The sequence below is a fragment of the Notolepis coatsorum genome (assembly GCF_963971535.1).
Source record: "Notolepis coatsorum genome assembly, chromosome: 2".
In the NCBI taxonomy this organism is placed as follows: domain Eukaryota; kingdom Metazoa; phylum Chordata; class Actinopteri; order Aulopiformes; family Paralepididae; genus Notolepis; species Notolepis coatsorum.
The window spans coordinates 2,394,763-2,419,332 of NC_140166.1; the positions used below are offsets into that span (position 1 = coordinate 2,394,763).

Genomic DNA, 24,570 nt, shown 5'->3' on the forward strand with positions numbered 1-24,570 from the left:
GAGGAGGGGAGACTGGATGTGAAGCGAAGTCAAAACGACCGTTCACAGAAAGGCGAACTGGATGGCTCCTAGCCCAAAGATACTGTTTGTGAGGAGGGGAGACTGGATGTGAAGCGAAGTCAAAACGACCGTTCACAGAAAGGCGAACTGGATGGCTCCTAGCCCAAAGATACTGTTTGTGAGGAGGGGAGACTGGATGTGAAGCGAAGTCAAAACGACCGTTCACAGAACTGCAAGCTAACTAGCTCATCATCGGCTAACAAGCCAGTGCTAACACCCATGAGCTGGGCGTAGCCAGACGGAAGCTAACTAGCACGACATCGGCTAACAAGCCAGTGCTAACACCCATGAGCTGGCCATAGCCAGACGGAAGCTAACTAGCACGACATCGGCTAACAAGCCAGTGCTAACACCCATGAGCTGGCCCTAGCCAGACGGAAGCTAACTAGCACGACATCGGCTAACAAGCCAGTGCTAACACCCATGAGCTGGCCCTAGCCAGACGGAAGCTAACTAGCTCGCCATCCGCCAACAAGCCAGGAGTGAACTGAATGCTAACTTGATGGCTACCTAGCCCGAGGCTACGTGACACGAAGCCAGACGGAAGCTAACTAGCTCACCATCGGCTAACAAACCAGTGCTAACATGATGTCTCACAATCATTCCCACATCATAGAGGAGGAATCACCCTCGGATGAGGGATTGGGAGTGTCCATACCCGACCTGGGTCTAGACTACCTAGGAGAACGGGAGGAACACCCAGAGTCCCCTGAAACGTTTGCGGGAAGTGAGGAATTCACAGAACCAAGCAAATCACAATATCCAGAGCTGCCGGCTGTACAGCAAGCAGTAATTGGCACAGGAGAGAAACCTTACTGCTGTGACCAGTGTGGAAGGAGCTTCAAGACGAAGGATCACCTTAAACGTCACCACGTGGTACACACAGAAAATAAACCTTACGGTTGCGCCCAGTGTGAGAAGGCCTTCAAGACGAAGGGAGAGCTTAAAATTCACCACACGGTACACACAGAAGAGAAACCTTACTGCTGTGACCAGTGTGGAAAGAGCTTCAAGGCGAAGCGTAACCTTACACTACACCACATGGTACACACACGAGAGAAACCATACTACTGTGACCAGTGTTACATGAGCTTCCGGAACCTGCAAGGGCTTAAGAGACACAGACGGCGGAGGCAGCCATGCAAGGTGCCAACCTGCTTAACGGGGGCAGTAAGGGGTGATGTGTCTCGCTCAAGAACACTGCGACGCACTATCAAAGACGAGTGTGGAAATGGAAAAAACCAAGAAGACGATGTAGTCATTCTTCCTCTTTATGAGGCGCCAGGCTCCACCTCAAAACGAGTATCTCCCTCCACTGACATAGAGGCGTTCAACTCTCTAGACGAGTACCTAAAGGCCAAAAACATCAATTATGAGCACTGTTCCATTTTCTATGGCCCAGAAGAGGAGGATGGCGACATTCAGATGAAGGATCAGAACCCGAGGCCACAGTTGACGCCTTCAGGTGAAACTGAGTCTGAGCCTGAACAGGATGGGGAGCTAAATACCTCTGAAACTGAACACAGTTCTGATTACTCAACATATTGAGTAATAGCTCAAGAGAAGCTAGCACAAGGAGACGCTAGCTCACCAAAGGGGCTTCAATGGCCCAAATGATGGAAAGAGAAGTAAGGACCCCCGGTCAAGATCCAGGGTATAAGATGGTGGAGAAACTAATCCCACAGGTGCGAGGCGGGAGCATGTCTCTCAATGATGCAGCAGGATCAGTCATGAATGGAACACCTATGCAAGGATCATGCTTACTGCTTGAAAAGCTATTCAGAGGAGTCCCAGGGGGTAACCCACTGGCAGCCCGATGCGCAGCATGGTCACAGGACCAGTTACGTATCGAATGTATGCTGTATGACCAAGTTAAAATGCTATCTGACAAAAGGGGGGCCTCCCAGGAGTTCCCCCCGAAAACAATCAAGGACAGAACAGGGAAAAGGAAGTACCAATACCTACCTGCAGACGAGTGGGCCGCACTAACCCCAGAACAGCAAGCAGAGGTGAGGACAATAAGGGAGGAATTCAAATCCCGGAAGCAGAGATGAGGGCAACAAAGGGAGAAATTACCTTCTGGGGCCCTGACACATGACACTCAAGCAAGTGCAAACTGCACTTGACATACCGCTCATCTGTCAAGAGGAATAATATATAGTGTTGTTGTCATTTAGGAAGAAACATAACATGGAATACTACATGCATTTTGTATATATTTTAAGTATAATATGTAAAGATGTCCGTCCTTGCTCTAAACCCAGAGTAAAGTAAAGTGAATTTGTAATCTATTTCATTCAGAAGGGATTTCCTGACAGCAACCATTTGGTAGGTTAGCACCCTACCAACCATATCAGCTGCATGAGATGTACACTCACCAGCGCCTATGGGTAACAAATTGAGACTCTGCAAACTCTCATCAAGCTTAGCACCTTGACGCGGGGGGACAGAGCGAGCATCAGGGTCTCTGTATCCGACGGGCCTATCAGATTTGTGGAGACTTGGAAGCCTCAGCATACAGGACGCTGTGGTGCTTAGGCGGCCAAGTCACTGGTTTATAGGTCTGTCAAAACGGATTGGAGGTTCCGGGGCTTAGAACATGAGTTCAAGTGAGTTGGGCTGTATACTAATTAAATAGGTATCAACAGCCGAAAGAATATTAACTGAAATAACTGCTGTCAGGTGTCTCTGGAGTAGAATTAGTTACAGATTTGAGTCAACCTTACTCAAGATTGGTCTTATCGGCAGAACCTCTCCAACCAAGACTCTTCCTAATGTTTGAGATCTGGAACAATGGTGACGTAGATGGTCTGCAGAGCGCAGCAGACAGCCAAAAGTAAATTGGTAAAAAATCTATCAGGAACAAGAGAGGGTTGATAAGTAATGACTTGAAGTAGCGGTTACTCATGACTAAAAAGTTACGTAATGTTTTCTTACAGTCAAAAACGTAGAAGGTTCTACTTAAAGAAAGAATCACACTTAAAGTATATTTTTGTGATTACGGTAAAAAGGTTTACTCATGACTTGAAGTAACTAAATGCTTACTTAAAGTCAGAACTTAAGTAGAAAAAACTCTACTTTGTGAATAGCAGGCTGAAATAGCCATTGCGAATAGCAGGCTGAAATAGCCATTGCGAATAGCAGGCTGAAATAGCCATTGCGAGCAGGCTGAAATAGCCATTGCTAACAGGACGAGGCCACTCACATGAACAGACAGGTATATGATAACCTTGGACATGCCGGAAGTAAGAGGATGTTGGTATACCTGAGAACTAACAACATTCTCATACCTAAAGCCAAACAAAGAGCGATAACAGTCCGAAAGGCCTGTGAACAATGTGCGCTGGTAAAGGTGCGCTGGTAAAGGGACAAAACCTGAACCAGTGCCACACTCTTAGACGGGGGGGGGGGGCTGTCCCCCGGAGTCAGCGGACGACGCAGTGGATGGCAAGAAGGAATATACTGACTCTGTCAGAAATCGGAACTGGAGGAAGACCGGGATAGGTCAAGCTCCAGAGCATCCTCAAGGTCCTCATCTAGACCTCCCAGACCTGCCAGACCTCCCAGACCTCCCAGACCTCCCAGACCTCCCAGACCTCCCAGACCTCCTAGACCTCCCAGACCGGACAGAGAGACATCGGCCTGGACCCAGGTTACAGGGCGACGAGAGCCCTGAATGGACCTGAAAGAGAGAAAAGAAATGAGACCTCTGTGGACTGTATCTGTGATGTCCTGCGAGGCCTACGGACAGGGTCACACGATAGGTCAAGCTCCAGAGCATCCTCAAGGTCCTCATCTAGACCTCCCAGACCTCCTAGACCTCCCAGACCGGACAGAGAGACATCGGCCTGGACCCAGGTTACAGGGCGACGAGAGCCCTGAATGGACCTGAAAGAGAGAAAAGAAATGAGTCCTCTGTGGACTGTATCTGTGATGTCCTGCGAGGCCTACGGACAGGGTCACACGACCAGGCCAACCACACTTCAATAGAGGACTGCTGCTACAAGTCTCGGGGACCCGTGGGGGTCGCCCGAGAAGTGACAAATCAACCTACCTCAAACTATGGGGGAGATCCAAGAGGTCAGAGGGGGCGACCCCAAGATGACCAAGATGACCAAGATGACGAAGACGACAACAACCTGGGTGCATCGGCCGGGAACAACAGATGCAAGTCTTCCCGCCGGATACCAAGCAACAACGTGACCCCTATCCTGTCGAGCCGTCCAGCCAGGGAACAACAGATGCAAGTCTTCCCGCCGGCTACCAGGGTAACAAGGTACCAAGATGGCAGAGGGGGTGTGGAGAGTCACAGCCACGTGACCCCACAATCGCCATCTCGTCCCCCAGTACAGACGCTATTAAGACAATGGAAAATGACCGACCAGGATGACAGAGGGGGTGTAAAGTGTCACAGCCAACTAAGTAACACTGGGTGGTATGACATCCTGATCTTATATATGATTATGGGGAATGTCTGTAGATTCTTCCTGGACAATGGAATAGAAACACGTTATGTGTAAACACATGTTAAAGTGCCACAAGTCAACGAGTGACACTTTGTATAATATTCTTATGTTTATTATATATGATTGGAGCTATGTATATGACCTGTATACTCTTTATACACTTATAAAACTATGTTACAGTTAATGTGCAGTCGGAGTGAAGAGCAGGCCTGAGCTGAGAGCAAGTCGGCACAGTTTAACCCTGTCCGGTCTGCATAGAATATAGCCAGCAGTCTCCCTCGTCTGCATCCCCTTGAGTTGGGGCGAGTGAGAACGAAGGGGGGGGGGGGGGGGGCCCTTCGGAATGCAATCTCTGAGCAGGGTGCTTTCCACAGCAGGTTGTCACACTCTGCGTAGAGTAGACAAGGATAGGTACAAGTGTGTGCATATATATGTGTACACTGTATGCTATATATATATGTACTGTATTATACATGTAAGTGTATCTGTATATATCTGTAGTATTTGTTGGGCTATGTACTATATACTATTGGGCTATGTACTATGTACTATGTACTCATGCTGGAGGTGTGAGTTGCTTTCACTTCAATACTGCTTGGTCTGTACAGATGCATCTGTCTCCCTCCCTCCATGAGCCTGCAGTAGGGAGTTGACCATAACTATGCGACCTTGCCAGACAGGGCCTCTTTCCGGAGCTCTCCGGCCGGCAGACGCATTAAACTGGTTAACCCTTTGTGGGGTCTGAGTGAGATGGGGAGTGAGGGGACTTTCCACAGCAGAGAACAAAGGGAGTCTGTTCCAGCGAAAATGTTACAATTACTTTTCGAGTTACGGCCTAGTGGAGTAAAATGGGAGGAGAGCCAGTCCCCACGAGCCGTGCATTGACTGGCTGGTGAAATGACATCACGGTGACAGCGCTGTATTTGGACCAATAAGCAGAAGAGATCTGGGGCCCTTTATAAGGGCCAACTGGCGAGATCACAGGCAGATTTTACACTGAGCTGGAGAGAGAGGAAGATGTTGCTTACAGACTTTTTGGGGAGAGAGGAAGATGCTGCTGCTTGACACGGGGCACAAGCCGTGCAATGATGAGATGTTCTGTTTTCTGCTTATTTTAAACTGAATTGGAAATTTTCCACTTCAGTCTCTTCTTGTAACTAGCTTTTTCTAATTAAAAATACCTCTTTATAAATATCCTTTGTATCCTTTCTACCAGACGGCCGGGTAAGCATGAAATGTGTTTTGCCTTGTAACTTCACCCTTTGCGTTTTGATTAATGAAGACGGAGTAAAAGGAGAAATATGTCAACCACGCGGTCCAGTAATGTGCCTGATTTATGATGTAAAAAACCTCCTGAGTAAGGCTTTAGCCAGACGGAGTAGAAGGAGACATATGATTATGCATTAAGGCAAAATAGAATAAGTGGCTTTATCCCTAGCTCAGGCCTAAAGAGAGAAATATATATCAAGTAATGCCATATAGTGATAATACGTGTACTGTATAATGGGATTATCAAGTAAAGCCATATAGTGATAATACGTGTACTGTATCATGGGATTATCAAGTAAAGCCATACAGTGATAATATGTGTAAGTGGCTTTATCCCTAGCTATAATGGGATTATCAAGTAAAGCCATACAGTGATAATACGTGTACTGTATAATGGGATTATCAAGTAAAGCCATATAGTGATAATACTTGTAACGAATAAGGGAAATGGACCTCATCTGAATAAGGAGAGTCCTTCCCAGTGCAAATAAAATAAAAGATTCCGCAACTTCAATCACTCGACCTAAGGTCGATGACTGACGGGGGTCGGAACGGTGCATTCGCTATCTCTTGTCGGTCAGTAGTAACAACAACATTTTGTAGACTCGTTCGGTTCTGCATGTCAACCACTTCGCAGGACGCTGTTTGATGTCAAGATGAGCAGACCAATGAGTTATGAAGTTATCGATCTGACCTAAGACCTAGCGTGGGCATTCAACACTTATCCAAATGTTATTTTTATGGAAAAGAGTGCAGCTGCAACAGATAGCACTTTAGTGATCATTTTCTGTAATTTTATTTAAAGAAATATGCTATTTGATTTACTACTACAAGCAGTGTGTAATGTCAACCATACTAAGCCATTTAGACCTGAAACATCTGTTAATAATGCATTATATAGCCTGCATATACACACAAATGTGTTTCCCGGTTTCTTAAATAAACATTATTTTGAAAGCAAGCACTTTTGTCATCATTGTAGCAAAAAAGACAGGACCGGAAAAGTCTTTATTGTATGTATGTAGGGGTGCCCTGGAATATTTGATTGAACACAGGGGTGCCTTGGCAGCAGAAAGGTTGAGAACCCCTCTAGTCTATATCCTAGTGAAAATATGAGGAAGGGATTTGGGACAGGCACAACTGGATGGGTTTCCTAGCTATTGTCTAACACTATGTCGTTATTGTGAAAGTCCATGTACTGTGTTTGTCTGTATGCTATAATGCCATGTATGTAAAACGCTTTGAGATTCCTAATGTAAGGCGCTATATAAAATACATTTATTATTATTATTATTATTGTAGGCGACTACCTTTCACTTTTATTTTAGTTATTTCCTATAGCTTACATGTTGCAGGAAGACTTCTGCTTCTGTAAAAACGCCACAAGCTACCAACAAAGTAATACTGCTTCTACTTGATTGAAAATTGCTCAGTAATCAATCAGTAGCCTTGCCAACGAACTCCATCATCCACGTTGAAAATTATCCCTTTAAAAGCTTCCTCCCCACTCCTCCTGGCCGCGTGAATACTTTCGGCAGCCAACATGCCCTTCCGCGTTGCTCTGATTGGCCGAGCGTGCGCATGAGCCGCGACAAGCTCCTCAGCCTCCTCAGCCGCTTAACGCAAGTATTGATTACGCCGTAACGAATCATTAAAAATATATACCGTTAACTGGAATATGTTGTTTCTTTACACATATGTTGGATTATGTAATTGGTTTGTCATGACAAACCAATAAAAAATCGCGAATTAACCGGTGGCTACAACAACACACAGTAGGCCTAACTACATGCATCATTCATTGTTTACAATGAACGGTGGGGCTGTTGTTGTAGCCACCGGTTAATTCGCAATTTTTTATTGGTTTGTCATGACAAGATGAAAGAGTTCGGGTCCGCTAGTTAGGTCGTAGGTACAGTCAGCAGTGGCACCAATCAGATGCAACATGCAAGGCAGCCGATCCAGCCAAATTATTAAACTTTCAATTCTTGATGCGGGTGGTTTGGAGGATTTTAATTTGAATTTTTTGGAATCCCAGCCTGTCAACATCATATTTCTGATGAGGTCTCATGATACTCTATGTTCATAATAAAGTATATTTGCACCACAAAAAAATGAAGGGTCAGTGAAAATACACAACTTGTAAACTCGGGTATCATTGAACCTGCCAGAGTTTACCACTGGTATTTACAATACAGTACGGCTCAATACACACAATTGTTAAGGGGATGCAGACCAGAGAAAGAAGTTTTGTCTTGTCTTCTCGTACTGAAAACGTGACTGTTAGCACAGAGACGGCTGCAGTTACACACAGGGCCATTTTCGTTTCGTTTTCAGGGTCAGTTTCGCTTTTCAGAACGAAACGTAATGGCAGGCAAGTTGCCCAGTCCACACGAGCGCTGGATTTAATATAACCATGATTGTATGTGCGCAGTTGCACTGTTCGGCCACACACAACCGGGGATTTGCTACACTGCAACCCCGGTCTTTGAAAACCGGAGTCCAGGGTGAGGTTTTGCGGTTTTGTGTGGGCATAGCAACCAAGGTTCCCAGTGTACAGCAGAGCTGTCGCAATTATTTCCCATGTTCACGGCAGACTGTAAAAAAAACAATAGCAAGTTAGCAACCGAGCGCGGGGTAGAGAGATTAGTGTCTCGTTTACATCAGGGTCATATCGACCCTGTACCCGTTGCTCTTGAAGGGCTATTAGACAAGTACAGTACAATGAGAGAGGTAGTGCGACCTTCCACACGTTACTCTCCCAGTGAGAATCTGCGCTGCCAGGCTGGCCGCACATGCGTCGGAGGAAAGCATGAGACAGTCTCCGGAGTTTCTTTCCAGCGATACGCGTCCGGCGTAGATGACAACATATTTAGTATGATTACAAATCCTGAAAATTAAGAAGTTGTCCTTTAGGTGGTCAGAGACTAAACCATTTAGGCGGGATGACTAACAGCTATAGTCAGAGAACACCCTGGAGTGTGTGTGTGTGTGTGTGTGTGTGTGTGTGTGTGTCCACCCATGTACATGCAGGTGAGTTAAAGGAGAAATGTAGGTGTCATGGGGGGGGGGGGTACAGGTATGGACAGGGTAATAGTAGAAAGACATAAATACAGGCAATAAAATGTCATCTGAATATAAAAAATATGAGAAAAATAAACAGTATTATTCAGGCGAGGGTCTGTACCCTAACTGGCATGATATACATTATAGGTGCTGCAGGTTTTGGTGGTTAAGAGTCAGACACAGTTAGCAGTCAGACATTCCTAATAGTCGTGCAGCCATTAGTTCTCCAGCTGCTGGCAGCAGCATCTTTGAGGGAACAAAGTGACAACTAAACACACATCCTCCAACTGTTGACACACTGACTCTATTATTACATGTCTAGATGTATAATGTACCTATGTAAACGAGACGAACCCCGCCCCCCCCCCCCCCCCCCCCCCCCCCCCCCCCCCCCATTCGCAACTACTTGTCCAGACCACTTATACTTGTCCAGACCACTTATACCCGTCCAGCCTGGCTCTGCGGCTCTGCAGATACCCCCTACTCATTTGGTTGGCCGTTCGAGTGCAACTTCCTGGTGGTAAACACCAGTAAAATATCCGACCTCCTCCAACCGAACACATGAGTAGCCTCCAGCTGCAGCCCTGGTGAATCCTCTCACTGGCAAGCTTGTGCCAGCCACAGGACGCACGCTGATTGGCGGAAAGTCCGGAAGTATCTCGAAGTACGTCTGCGCTGATTGGCGGAAAGTACGGAAGTTTCTCGAAGGCAGCCACAAACCTGCGCTGTTTTAAGTGAGCACTACCGCCATCTGCTGGGATGGTGTCCGCATTGATATTATAGACCACCGCAACACTTCCGGGATTCTGAAATCGGGGAGGAGATTGCGGGGGTCAAATGAATGAATGTGGATGACATTAAGTGATTGCAGATACGGCTGTGGGGGTGCTAGAGACATGATCGAATAGACTTGTATGCGCCTGAGTCTCCTGAACACGGCGCAAGACATTCCTAATCGATCAGAACTAAATTGGCAGCGAAAAAATACCGTTTTTAAGCATCGATTTCCCCATGCACATGCGCAGATTGGCCACGGAGTGTGACGCAACGCACATCCACCTGGAATGTTCCATTAGAGGGGCATTAGAGGGGGTGTTGTGTTGTGAGAATGATAAGATAGAATTAAATATACAGTAAAAGGAATACAGTACAAATATACAGAAGTCTACAGTAAGTGTAATATTGCACAGTGTTGTGCATTTATAATCAGTAGCTTAGGCTACATAGTAGGCTAATAACAGCCTATTCTGGTCTAGCAGGCAGGGGCGTAGCTGGGGGGGGGGGGGGGGGGGGTAGCTTAGGATGATTCCAAGGGCCCAGCACTGGGGGGGGGGGGGGGGCCCAAAAAAAATTATGTTTTTTTTTTTATTTTACTAGACATCACTCAGGTGTATTATTGATGCTCTCATTGATACTATGTTTGTTTCTGAAGTGTGTGTGTGTGTGTGTGTGTGTGTGTGTGTGTGTGTGTGTGTGTGTGTGTGTGTGTGTGTGTGTGTGTGTGTGTGTGTGTGAGATATATAGAGAGAGAGGGGGGGCTTTGGTAGACTATTGCATTGGTCCATTCATTGAAGATGAACGCAATGCGACATCCTTTACTAGGCTCACCCACCAACAGTGCAGGTGCTGATCCGAATGTATAGGTAAAAAACATATTATGCGTTTTCATCAATAAAAAAATGGCCAAAAAAAATTCCGCTTGCGCGCGCTCGCATTCACTGGGGGCCTACAAATACATTCTTTCATGGGGCCCAGAATCTGGAGCTACACCCCTGCTAGCAGGTGCTGGTATAGAAGTATAATATATGACATATATGATGACAAAACTGAAATCCTACTAGTCGGTCCTATAACAAAAAGAGAAATGTTACAGAGCAATATGGGGCAACTTACTCCTTGGATCAAACCCGAAGTTACAAGTAAGTAACCTACACTGGCTTCTGGTAACATTTAGAATTGATTTCAAGGTCCTCCTCCTTATATACAAAGTATAAACATTGTGATCATCTACTACTGGTATATTGAAGGTTCCAAGCCACAGTCTAAAGAAAATCAGGGATGCAGCCTTTTCTAACTATGCACCAAAGTTATGGAACACACTACCTATGGACATTAGGGAAGCTAGATCTCTTAATATTTTCAGAAATAAGCTAAAAACGTACCTCTTCACCATAGCCTTCTAATACACCCCGCTGTTGATTGTACTGTAGCACTATTTTACTCTGGCCATTCTATTGCATAATTTTACTATCTATTCTACTATTCTATTATTGCACTGTATTATTGGTGTGCAAACCAGTCAACTTACAAAAAAGAGCCTGTTGGAGGATTTCAACAAGATAAATGCAGTGCAAAATATTTCACTATAATATTTCAAAGCGAAGTAAAAAATATTATAATAATTATTTGATCATGTTAAATGATCATTTGATCATGTTAAAAAAGGGAAAATAAAAAACATGTATCACTGGGGCACAGATGATCATCAGTAGGGCACGTGCCCTAGTGATAGTGGTCTAAATACGCCGATGGGGGAAACTGTACAACTGTACAAGCAAAACTGTACATTGTTTGGTGGTCTATCGCCCTGCTCTAAAGATCAACTCTAAGCATAACCGACTTCAAAAGAGGGCCTAAGCATAACCAGTTCGAAACAAGGCGGACATTAATAAAGTTTTCAATCAATCAATTCCAGCCGCGACCCGCGACCCTCTCTCTAACGTAGAGTGACATCTATGCCAAATGTATATACACTCCTTTTCTGGACACTTTTGTATCACAAACAGTACTGTATTTGCAAATCTGATATGTCATAAATGTATAGATGTAGCAGTACTGTCTATCTGTATGTCATGTATGTCATATATGTTATGATGAATTGAAAATGGGGGACCCTGATGTAAACAAGACGAAAGTCTTTCTCTGGTCTGCATCCCCTTAACAATTGTATGTATTGAGCTGTACTGTACTGTACCCATTCTGCAATCTGTTAATAAACTTTTCAATCAATCAATCAATCACGTCCCCTCGAGAAACTTCCGTAATTTACGTCAGCGCGCGTCCTGTGGCTGGCACAAGCTTGCCAGTGAGAGGATTCTCCAGGGCTGCAGCTGGACCCTATTGGAACACATGGCACAATACACCTGTTGGCGCCGCGTTTCACTTTCATTTGACTCGCTTTCAATTGGCTCGCCCTCACCTCTAAGACCCGCCCCGTTCAAGAGGATTTAAGCCTCTCGTTGGCTTCATCCCATGGCAGTCATGTCAAAATCACAGCCGCGTCTGTCGCCCATCTACTAGAATTAAATCTGTACTGTAGTTTACTGTGACAGTTTTTTTTATGAAAAGGAGACTAAACTCCATTTTAAAGTGGATCCCAAATTACAGCCCGTCCATTGAATGTCGACCGACTAACTGCGATGCAACAGGCAGTTGGACGATACATCCACTGAAGGCAACGATATATATATATATATATATATTTTTTTTAGGAACTGTTGCGTCGCGCGAAGCCCCTGCAGCGATGTCTCTACTGTGCGTCAGAGGTAAGCCCGTCGTTGTAGTATAGGGCTTGCTATGTTTCATAGTAGTTATGGAAATAAAAAAAAACTCCAGATTTCAGGACGCGTTTGTTTGAAATCTCTTTTGGCCTAGTGCACGGCCAACAGTTACATAAACGTGTTGCCTGTACTGACTCACAATGTCGTTAGCGGATTTATTATTGTCTTCTAGTTTTAGAGAGGCTTTCAAATATAATGTTTCATATATCAGGGCACTTCACAGCGTTGCCTGTCCTGCAATACGACGTCCCCGTGCATTTGCTTGACCTGTTTCCATAAAGTTGTCAGTCACCTACAGTATAATTATACTAGCATTGGTTCTCAAATGTTTGAAAGGGACCCCCATTTGTTTAGATTTGTCTCAGGGACCCTATCTGAGAAGATAATTGATGTTGGATATTATTTAGTCCAGAATCACATAACTATGTAGGCGCCAGGCGGGGAGAGATAACAGAGGAGAGTGAAAGTTATGATCAAATGGAATTCGTATCCATTCTCTCATGGGATACCTTGTAGTGCAGTGGTCACCAACCTTTTTAAGCCCAAGATCACTTTTTTTTGGGTAAAGGCAAGATCTACCTATTGAAGCGTTGAGAGAAAAAGACAGCCAAGATTGTACTTTAAACTAAATTACTTTTATTTGCCTGTATTCTAATTACATGCAATGCTTTGGTCCAACATTAAAACGTCAAAGTAGAACTATTATGTACTTTCTCAGTCAGTGCTAAGTGCAGTCATCTTATGCAGCATCACTTTTCACATCAAAACAAAAGTAGAACTGTAATGTGGACTTTCTCATATTATTAACATTGACAAACATATTTACAATTAGCATTTTATAAAGTAGAACTGTAATGTGTACTTTCTCAGTCAGTGCTAAGTGCAGTCAGTGCTAAGTGCAGCATCACTTTTCACATCAAAACAAAAGTAGAACTGTAATGTGGACTTTCTCATATTATTAACATTGACAAACATATTTACAATTAGCATACAACTTTAGTCAGTGCTAAGTGCAGCATCACTTTTCACATCAAAACAAAAGTAGAACTGTAATGTGGACTTTCTCAGTCAGTGCTAAGTGCAGTCAGTGCTAAGTGCAGCATCATTTTCACATCAAAACAAAAGTAGAACTGTATGTGTACTTTCTCAGTCAGTGCTAAGTGCAGCATCACTTTTCACATCAAAACAAAAGTAGAACTGTAATGTGGACTCTCAGGGTAAGATAAAAAAAAATGTTTTTTTATTTTTATTATTATTATTTTTTTCATGGAAAGATCTACAGGGACAGTCTCAAAGATCGACGGGTTGGTGACCACTGTGTAGTGAATATATGACTGAATTTAAACTGAACTCGTTTTCCCGGGGACCCCCTCTAACCGCCACAAGGACCCCACTTTGAGAACCACTGACCTACTATAGTATAGTCCAATACACACAGTCTTTGTCCACTTGTCTACTCATACTGTATCTGGAAAACTGTTGTCTCTGCTTTATATGTGTGCTAATAATGATCACCATGGCCAGCACGAGCCTGCTGTGCAGGCAGGGTTGGAAATGAATTGGGTCATACTGTGAGGAGTCAGTTTGTCAGAGTAACTTTAATAGACTGTCTATAGGGACTGTATTTGCAGCAAGGACATTACAGGTAAACAATTAAAATTGTTATTACCCGTAGGTAATAGTTTAGACAAACACATGGTGCTAGAAACAATGGGAGATGGAGCATGACAATTATCCCAGTGTTGATAGTTTTGGCTTCTCTCCAGATGATAAATTGGTTTATTGCTTAAATTCACCCCGGTGCCAATCTATTATTGTTCAATCTCATATCTCACCCCCCCCACCCCAGACTGTTTCTCACAGACATGTAGCTAAAAAAATCTTTTTCATGGTGGGCGTGCTGCCTTAAAGGTGCTGTAAGCAGTGTTTCTGCTGTTAAAATATGTGTTAAATAGCTCTACATCCATACACAACCATCACTGATATAGAGTGTTTGGTCAGTAGCATGGGTCTCCATGTCAGACATAAATTTTCTGGTGGTATCCCTTCCCACTTTATCTAATCAGGAGAGAGAACCCTAGATCTTTTTTTTTACCTATTTCATGAAATCTTGCCATGCCGAAATAATTAGCTTACTGCACTGGCAAAACATTTGACTAGTTTCAAGCGCATATTTGCATGTTCTCTTTTTGTATTGACCACACACTCTATATCAGTGATGGCTGTCAGAATACAGAGATATTATGCATGTAGACCACTTATTTTAACAAGAAAATACCACTCACAGTCACAGCACATTTTAAGGCTGAGAAACCCAATATAGCAAAGCCCTCTATTACAGAATGGTGAGATGGGGGTTGGCCTACAGCTGAGATCCCAGCTGGGATCAGATCAGCAGATGGATCTGTTTGGTGAAGAAGACCTTTTCTTTTCAGACCAAGTATACAAGTACTTACATTTGGGTACTTGCCGATACAGAGTACCGATATGAGTATTAATAATACTGTTATACAGTTCTAACAATGACTTTGAAAACATGTTTTATTTTAAACAGATCGTCCTCACTTTCTGACGATAACAAATTAAATATAAAAAATTACGCTGTTGCCGATTTATATTTATAAAATAATATAAATATAATAAAAATGTGTTTTCCTGAACAAACATGGCATTGAGTAGTAGTAGTAGTATCAGGGTAGTTTTACAAGTACATAAGCTCGGTATCAGGACATCCCTAACAGAATATATCACAGACACTTTATTCACCACTAATAGTGCAATGAACGTTTTAGCAATAAGGTCTTGGTGGCTATGTGTGGGACAGAGATTTTTTTCATTTCAACCTTTATTTAAAATCGTAAGCCTCTGAGGTTTCCCTCATTTACAGAAACGACGATTGTACAGTACATAATAAAAACAATATTCACAGAAATTTAAACACCAGAGTAAAACAAATTAAAAACGTTTAAAAATAATTTTAAAATATCAACTAAAACAGTTACACAATGGTCTGAAATCATACATTTAAACATTCCAAGGGAAGGGAGAACCTCCAATTTTAGCGTGAGTTGAAGGACATTCCATGAGTTGGAGGCATCAAAGGAAAAGGCTGACTTCCCTAGCTCAGAACAAATCTGAGGAACCCTAAGAACCATCCAGTCATTCGATCGAGTTGAATAGGTTCCAATATTCCAATCTAACAGTGAGGAGATATAAACAGGTTGTTTACCAATAAGGGCTTTAAAAATAAATAAATACCAGTGTTTGTTGTGCCTTTCTGCAAGAGAAGGCCAACCCACCCTATCATACAGGACACAATGGTGAGTATCATATCTGTCACCAGTTATAAATCTGAGAGCTGAGTGATATGCAGAATCCAGAGGTTTAAGAGTTGATGCCGCAGCATGCCTATAAATTACATCACCATAGTCCAAAACTGATAAGAAGAGACTGATTCCACAATTCTTTTTCTACTAAATAGAGGAAAATTGGATCTGTTTCTGTACAGGAAACCAATTTTCTGTCGCAGTTTAGTGGCAAGATTTTCCACATGGAACTTAAATGTTAATTTCTCGTCGAGCCACAGGCCAAGATATTTATACTCAGTGACTCTCTCTATACAAGAGCCACTGACAGTTAGGGTTGGGCATCGTTTGGATTTGAACGATTCCGGTTCCGATTCCGATTCTCCATATCGATTCCTGTTCTGAACGATTCTCGATTCCGATTCTTTGAGGTGCAGGTCACAGCTTATTTCGTAGGAGATTTTTTTATTTTTTTTTTAATTTAAAAAAAAGTTCATACTATTCACATTTTCAGTTTACTTGATACAGTTTAGTTTGGTTGCTGTACTGTAACTAGGGTATTAATTAACAAAGTAAAAAAAAATTATTAAATTTTTTTTTTTTTAAGAATCGAAATGCAGGTATGTTACTTCCGGTTCCAGAACCGGAAGTTAGGAACCGGTTCCTAATTAGAACCGGTTTTCGGTGCCCAACCCTACTGACAGTAGATATCCTCACATCATCAAGGTTAATATTCCTTGCTCTTGAAAATAACATACACTTTGTCTTACTAGCATTAAGAACCAATTTAAGACTAGTAAGGGCATCTTGTAGAGCATAAAAGGAAAGTTGCAATTTCTCAAAGGCCAGCTGTTCAGATGCCTGAACAACTAACCAAGTTCCTCAGCTTCACGGACCACCTCCTCCCTCAAGTGGTTTTTGGTTCGGGCTCTGCTGTAGTGCACAGAACAGGAACAAGGCAAAACCAAATGAACACAGTCAGGCACACACTGACTATTTCAAGCAAAGCACACAACATGCAGCCTGAGCCCAATATTTCCGACCTCTGTGCCAGCGACAGGGCTTTTGGCGCGACAAGGCCCCTGGTGAATCCTCCCACCAGCCCACTTTGTGCTGGCGATACACGATATTCATGCCTCCTTCTGCTGCTGCTACTGGCTGTTCTCACGCCTCCTTCTGCTGCTGCTACAGGTTGTTCTCATGCCTCCTTCTGCTGCTGCTACAGGTTGTTCTCAGGCCTCCTTCTGCTGCTGCTACTGGCTGTTTTCACGCCTCCTTCTGCTGCTACAGGTTGTTCTCACGCCTCCTTCTGCTGCTACAGGCTGTTCTCACGCCTCCTTCTGCTGCTGCTACAGGTTGTTCTCACGCCTCCTTCTGCTGCTGCTACAGGTTGTTCTCAGGCCTCCTTCTGCTGCTACAGGTTGTTCTCACGCCTCCTTCTGCTGCTACAGGTTGTTCTCAGGCCTCCTTCTGCTGCTACAGGTTGTTCTCACGCCTCCTTCTGCTACAGGCTGTTCTCACGCCTCCTTCTGCTGCTACAGGTTGTTCTCACGCCTCCTTCTGCTGCTACTGGCTGTTCTCACGCCTCCTTCTGCTGCTACAGGTTGTTCTCACGCCTCCTTCTGCTGCTACTGGCTGTTCTCATGCCTCCTTCTGCTACAGGCTGTTCTCACGCCTCCTTCTGCTGCTACTGTCTGTTCTCACGCCTCCTTCTGCTGCTACTGGCTGTTCTCACGCCTCCTTCTGCTACAGGCTGTTCTCACGCCTCCTTCTGCTACAGGCTGTTCTCACGCCTCCTTCTGCTACAGGCTGTTCTCACACCTCCTTCTGCTACAGGCTGTTCTCACGCCTCTTTCTGCTACAGGCTGTTCTCACGCCTCCTTCTGCTACAGGCTGTTCTCACGCCTCCTTCTGCTGCTACTGGCTGTTCTCACGCCTCCTTCTGCTGCTACAGGCTGTTCTCACGCCTCCTTCTGCTGCTACAGGTTGTTCTCAGGCCTCCTTCTGCTGCTACTGGCTGTTCTCACACCTCCTTCTGCTGCTGCTACAGGTTGTTCTCAGGCCTCCTTCTGCTGCTGCTACTGGCTGTTTTCACGCCTCCTTCTGCTGCTACAGGTTGTTCTCAGGCCTCCTTCTGCTACAGGCTGTTCTCACGCCTCCTTCTGCTACAGGCTGTTCTCACGCCTCCTTCTGCTGCTACAGGTTGTTCTCAGGCCTCCTTCTGCTGCTACTGGCTGTTCTCACGCCTCCTTCTGCTACAGGCTGTTCTCACGCCTCCTTCTGCTGCTACAGGCTGTTCTCAGGCCTCCTTCTGCTGCTGCTACTGGCTGTTCTCACGCCTCCTTCTGCTGCTACAGGCTGTTCTCAGGCCTCCTTCTGCTGCTGCTACTGGCTGTTCTCACGCCTCCTTCTGCTGCTGCTACTGGCTGTTCTCACGCCTCCTTCTGCTGCTACAGGTTGTTCTCACGCCTCCTTCTGCTGCTACTGGCTGTTCTCACACCTCCTTCTGCTGCTACAGGCTGTTCTCACGCCTCCTTCTGCTGCTACAGGCTGTTCTCACGCCTCCTTCTGCTGCTACAGGCTGTTCTCACGCCTCTTTCTGCTGCTACAGGTTGTTCTCACGCCTCCTTCTGCTGCTACAGGCTGTTCTCACGCCTCCTTCTGCTACAGGCTGTTCTCACGCCTCCTTCTGCTGCTACAGGCTGTTCTCACGCCTCCTTCTGCTACAGGCTGTTCTCACACCTCCTTCTGCTGCTACAGGCTGTTCTCACGCCTCCTTCTGCTGCTACAGGCTGTTCTCACGCCTCTTTCTGCTACAGGTTGTTCTCACGCCTCCTTCTGCTGCTGCTACAGGCTGTTCTCACGCCTCTTTCTGCTACAGGTTGTTCTCACACCTCCTTCTGCTGCTACTGGCTGTTCTCACGCCTCCTTCTGCTACAGGCTGTTCTCACGCCTCTTTCTGCTACAGGTTGTTCTCAGGCCTCCTTCTGCTGCTACAGGCTGTTCTCACGCCTCCTTCTGCTGCTACAGGCTGTTCTCACGCCTCCTTCTGCTACAGGCTGTTCTCACGCCTCTTTCTGCTACAGGTTGTTCTCAGGCCTCCTTCTGCTGCTACAGGCTGTTCTCACGCCTCTTTCTGCTACAGGTTGTTCTCAGGCCTCCTTCTGCTGCTACAGGTTGTTCTCACACCTCCTTCTGCTGCTGCTACAGGCTGTTCTCACGCCTCCTTCTGCTGCTGCTACAGGCTGTTCTCAGGCCTCCTTCTGCTGCTGCTACAGGCTGTTCTCACGCCTCCTTCTGCTGCTGCTACAGGCTGTTCTCAGGCCTCCTTCTGCTGCTACAGGCTGTTCTCACGCCTCCTTCTGTTGTTGCTACAGGCTGTTCTCACACCTCCTTCTGCTGCTGCTACAGGTTGTTCTCAGGCCTCCTTCTGCTGCTACTGGCTGTTTTCACGCCTCCTTCTGCTACAGGTTGTTCTCACGCCTCCTTCTGCTGCTACAGGCTGTTCTCACGCCTCTTTCTGCTACAGGCTGTTCTCACGCCTCCTTCTGCTGCTGCTACAGGTTGTTCTCAGGCCTCCTTCTGCTGCTGCTACTGGCTGTTCTCACGCCTCCTTCTGCTGCTGCTACAGGCTGTTCTCAGGCCTCCTTCTGCTACAGGCTGTTCTCAGGCCTCCTTCTGCTGCTGCTACAGGCTGTTCTCACGCCTCCTTCTGCTACCGGCTGTTCGCACGTCTCCTTCTGCTACAGGCTGTTCTCACGCCTCCTTCTGCTACCGGCTGTTCGCACGTCTCCTTCTGTTGTTGCTACCGGCTGTTCTCACGCCTCCTTCTGCTACCGGCTGTTCGCACGTCTCCTTCTGTTGTTGCTACCGGCTGTTCTCACGCCTCCTTCTGTTGTTGCTACAGGCTGTTCTCACGCCTCCTTCTGCTGCTACAGGCTGTTCTCACGCCTCCTTCTGCTGCTACAGGCTGTTCTCACGCCTCCTTCTGCTGCTACAGGCTGTTCTCACACCTCCTTCTGCTGCTACAGGCTGTTCTCACGCCTCCTTCTGCTGCTACAGGCTGTTCTCACACCTCCTTCTGCTGCTACAGGCTGTTCTCACGCCTCCTTCTGCTGCTGCTACTGTCTGTTCTCACGCCTCCTTCTGCTGCTACAGGCTGTTCTCACGCCTCCTTCTGCTGCTACAGGCTGTTCTCACACCTCCTTCTGCTGCTACTGTCTGTTCTCACGCCTCCTTCTGCTGCTACAGGCTGTTCTCACGCCTCCTTCTGCTGCTACAGGCTGTTCTCACGCCTCCTTCTGCTGCTGATACTGTCTGTTCTCACGCCTCCTTCTGCTGCTACAGGCTGTTCTCACGCCTCCTTCTGCTACAGGCTGTTCTCACGCCTCCTTCTGCTACAGGCTGTTCGCACGCCTCCTTCTGCTACAGGCTGTTCTCACGCCTCCTTCTGCTACAGGCTGTTCTCACGCCTCCTTCTGCTACAGGCTGTTCTCACGCCTCCTTCTGCTACAGGCTGTTCTCACGCCTCCTTCTGCTACAGGCTGTTCTCACGCCTCCTTCTGCTACAGGCTGTTCGCACGCCTCCTTCTGCTACAGGCTGTTCTCACGCCTCCTTCTGCTACAGGCTGTTCTCACGCCTCCTTCTGCTACAGGCTGTTCTCACGCCTCCTTCTGCTACAGGCTGTTCTCACGCCTCCTTCTGCTACAGGCTGTTCTCACACCTCCTCCTTCTGCTACAGGCTGTTCTCACGCCTCCTTCTGCTGCTGCTTCCACACCCAGTCAGTCATTGTGTGTTGGGCGTCGACGTGGGAGCATCCTTTTTTTGGACTATTTTCCTCCCTTGTTTCCCAAATGAAAGACCAGACTGACACGAAGAATTGAATCCCACAGATAAAGGCCGATGTTTAAGGAACACAGCGACATTATGGGATGCACATGCACTTGCCGTCTTCTCCAGAGTCAGACAAGAAGATACTGTAGATACTGTAGCTAGCTAGCCTAGCTTAGCACAAATCAATGGAAGCGGAACCGGACCAGCTAGCCTAGCTGTTGGCCAAGAACACCTCTCCCAGAGTTTTGAGCTTGGCTAGTGGTCCGTATCTCCTTCCATTAATTTGTGCTAAGCTAGGCTAGCTTGCAGCCGGATAGCTTTCTACTGAGCGCACAGAGTAGAATTGCACGGCTGCAATGTGGACTAAGTCATACATAGCACAAGTCCCCTCCGGTACTTGAGGTAACAGCAGTCGCATCTTTTCACCTGCGCAGCTCGATCTCTCAGTGGCGAGGAGTAACGCGTGGGAGGCTCACGCTGCCCCCGACACTTCCTGATTCCACTGCGCAGGCGCACCAACCGACCTGTAGGAGTCGCTGTCCACAACGCCCGATCCCCACCCATCAGTTTCCCACCCTCTAATACGGCCAATTGTATTAGTACGGACGACCAGCCAAACTGAAAACAATGTGGAGCGCTGGGCTCGAACAGGCGAACCCAGCGTCTCCACATTGGTGGCGAGTGCCTTGCCCACTACACCACCTAGCCGCCTCGAATGCATTATTTTTTTAATGGGGTGAACATACGCCATGAAAAACATCCTGCGAAGAAACCGAGACTCATGCGATGGGATGTTAAAGCTGTATATATATATATATATATATATATATATATATATATTAGAGCTGGGCCGTTAACGGCGTTAACGTGCTGCGTTAACGCTATACTAGTATCGCGCGATAATATAATTAACGCATTAATCAAAAATGTTTTTTTTTTTTTTTTTTTTTTTTTTTTTTAATTTTTTTTTTTTACCTTTATTTACCCAGGGTAGGTTCGCTGAGCACAGATGCTCTTTTTCAGGAACGCCCTGCTTCACATTCACACAGTTCCATTCACACCTGGGAGCTGTCCAGTACAACCACAGTTGACACCATTGGCCACTGAGCAACTCCACTGGAGCAGTTGATTCAAGCCATGTCACATAGTTCAAGTTTGAAATGATTATTTATGTTTTGCTCCTGAGAGTGTGCTAGATACTGTACTGTACTGGTAATATTATTTATTTGTGTTAACTTCTGAATAAAACAACTTATTAAACACAAGTACATCTTATTGAACATTATTTTGATATTTCATTACCAATTATCATAGCAAAACAGCTTTTTCAAACAGTCTGTAATGCATTTTGGAAACAGGAGATGGGCTCATGGTGTAATGGGCCACCTGGCCTGAGAAACATAAGGAGGAAAGAAAAAGTAAGGACTTACTTCTGGTCATTATTTGGGTAAAACACACATATTTTGAATGCCTTCGGCAGGTTTTTTTTTTTTTTTTTGAGCCATTTTAATCTAGATTAATCTAGATTAAATCCAGGATTGCAGATAGATTAATCTAGATTAAAAAATTTAATCTATGCCCACCTCTAATATATATATATATATATTTATTCTTACCGTATATCTATCCACATCACGTCTGTACATACCTGGCCTGCATATAATCCTTTTTATACAACGGCATGCAAATTTCTCGATTCTGATTGGCTGACACAGTCAATTTACACGTATGTATTCTTCACAATTCCACGCTCCTGGTCCCAGGACCCGCCCACAACCGAATTACAATCACTCCGCCGTGCGGATTTTTAGGAAAAAACAAGATGGCGGACAATAATCTTTAACAAATGGATATGTTGATAGCGTCATAATGACTAAATATAAACCGATTCTGTCACGGCGAATGTCTTAGTTCTTTAAACAATGTTGGATGATGTAATTGATGGGTCATGAGTCATTGTGGAACAAAATAAAAATCGCGCGGATTGATTGATTGATTAATTTGCATTTTTTTTTATTAATTTTTTTCTCCTTTCTATAGAAGCAACTGGGAAGTGCGCTGTTTTAAGTGAGGGTGGACTGAATGGATATGTTGATAGCGTCATAACGACTAAATATAAACCGATTCTGTCACGGCGAATGTCTTAGTTGCTTAAACAATGTTGGATGATGTAATTGATGGGTCATGAGTCATTGTGGAACAAAATAAAAATCACGCAGATTGATTGATTGATTAATTTGCAATTTCTTTTCTTTTTTTACCTACTTTCAAGCAGCTGGGAGGTGTGTGAATGAATGAATGAATGAATGAATACTTTATTAACAGATTGCAGAATGGGTACAGTACAGTACAGCTCAATACATACAATTGTTAAGGGGATGCAGACCAGAGAAAGACTTTCGTCTTGTTTACATCAGGGTCCCCCATTTTCAATTCATCATAACATATATGACATACATGACATACAGATAGACAGTACTGCTACATCTATACATTTATGACATACCAGATTTGCAAATACAGTACTGTTTGTGATACGAAAAGAGTCTAGAAAAAAAAGTATCATTTGACATAGGGGGTGGGGGGGACTGTTAGGGATGGGTACCGAATTCGGTACTTTTGAGGTACCGAACCGAAACACGTCGGTACTACCGAGTATCGAATCAAGTGAGAAACAGATTTTTTTTTTTTTTTTTTTTTTTTTTAAACTTTTTTCTTTTCATGTCAACGTTCACACGCACAATATATGCTTACCTAGGATTTGACTTGATTCAACAACAAAGCAGTCGGAGCAATGACAAGCCGAAAACTGTCAATTGTAGTTATTTGAAGTTTGGATTTTTTTTTTTACGACTGAGGTAGGTAAATAACATTTCTTGAGACTAAAGTACCGAAAAAAGGTACCGTTGGGTACCGGTATCGATTCACAGGTACCGGTACCGGTATTGGTTCAAATGTGAAAGGTACCCATCCCTAGGGACTGTACATTGGAGGTGGTTGGGGGGGGGGGGGGGGGGGGTTGGATAGGAGTGGGGGGGGGGGGGGGGGGGGGGGGTGCTGTTTTAAGTGAGCATGGCCTATTGAATTGATTGATTGATTGCTAATTTTATTACTGTCCGCCTGGTTTCCAACTGGTTAAGTTTAGGCCCTCTTTTGAAGTTGGTTAAGGTTAGAGTTTGTCTTTAGAGCAGGGCGATAGACCACCAGCCCTGATTCCAAACTCTAACCTTAACCAACTTCGAAAGAGGGCCTAAACTTAACCAGTTGGAAACAAGGCGGACAGTAATAAAATTAGCAATCAATCAATTCAATAACCCACGCTCACTTAAAACAGCGCACCTCCCAGCTGCTTCTATAGAAAGTAGGTTTAAAAAAATAAATAAATAAATGTTTCCTATAGGGCAAAGAAAACATTTTAAATTTGTTTTACCTACTTTCTATAGAAGCATCTAAGAATGAAGTTCTATAGAAAGTAGGTTAAAAACTAAAGAAAAGTTGGATGTGTTAGTTGGTTGGATGTCTAGGTGAAAGACAGTTGGATGTGTTAGTTGGTTGGATGTCTTAGTTGAAAGACAGTTGGATGTGTTAGTTGGTTGGATGTCTTAGTTGAAACAGGGCTCTACGCTAACCTTTTTCACTAGGGGCACAGGTGCTCCTAAATGAAAAAAGTTAGGAGCACACAAAGAAATTTAGGAGCACCCAAAAATATTTAGGAGCACAGTGAAAATATTTCAAGTAAAAGAGTTTTTTTTTTTTTTTTTTTTTATAAATGTATATTTGTACTGCGCGTGCATGTGTGTAAATGAGCTCTTGCTACAACCCTGCATGTTTACATTTTGTATTTTGTACTTGATGTTCATTAACATGTGCTGTCCCTATCAAATAAACTATCAAATCAAACTACTGCTACAAAAGTAACAGTCACTTAACTTTAGCTTTTGCCCCTTTTATGCATACAATGCCTATGTTTTGGCTGTGTTGCTCTTCTAGAGAAATAATCCTTTCAGGG

The 24,570-nt window shown here is 44.8% G+C and overlaps 1 protein-coding gene across 1 annotated transcript in view; it reads left to right on the forward strand.

Annotated features, from left to right (window-relative positions):
- Positions 1-12,209: 12,209 nt before the first annotated feature.
- unc13ba (unc-13 homolog Ba (C. elegans)) overlaps positions 12,210-24,570 on the forward strand; it is a 516,655-nt gene continuing 504,294 nt past the window's right edge. The window contains exon 1 of the mRNA XM_084308024.1: positions 12,210-12,406. Coding sequence (XP_084164150.1) covers positions 12,385-12,406 — 22 coding nt within the window. The 5' untranslated portion in view covers positions 12,210-12,384. The remainder of the gene's footprint in view (positions 12,407-24,570) is intronic.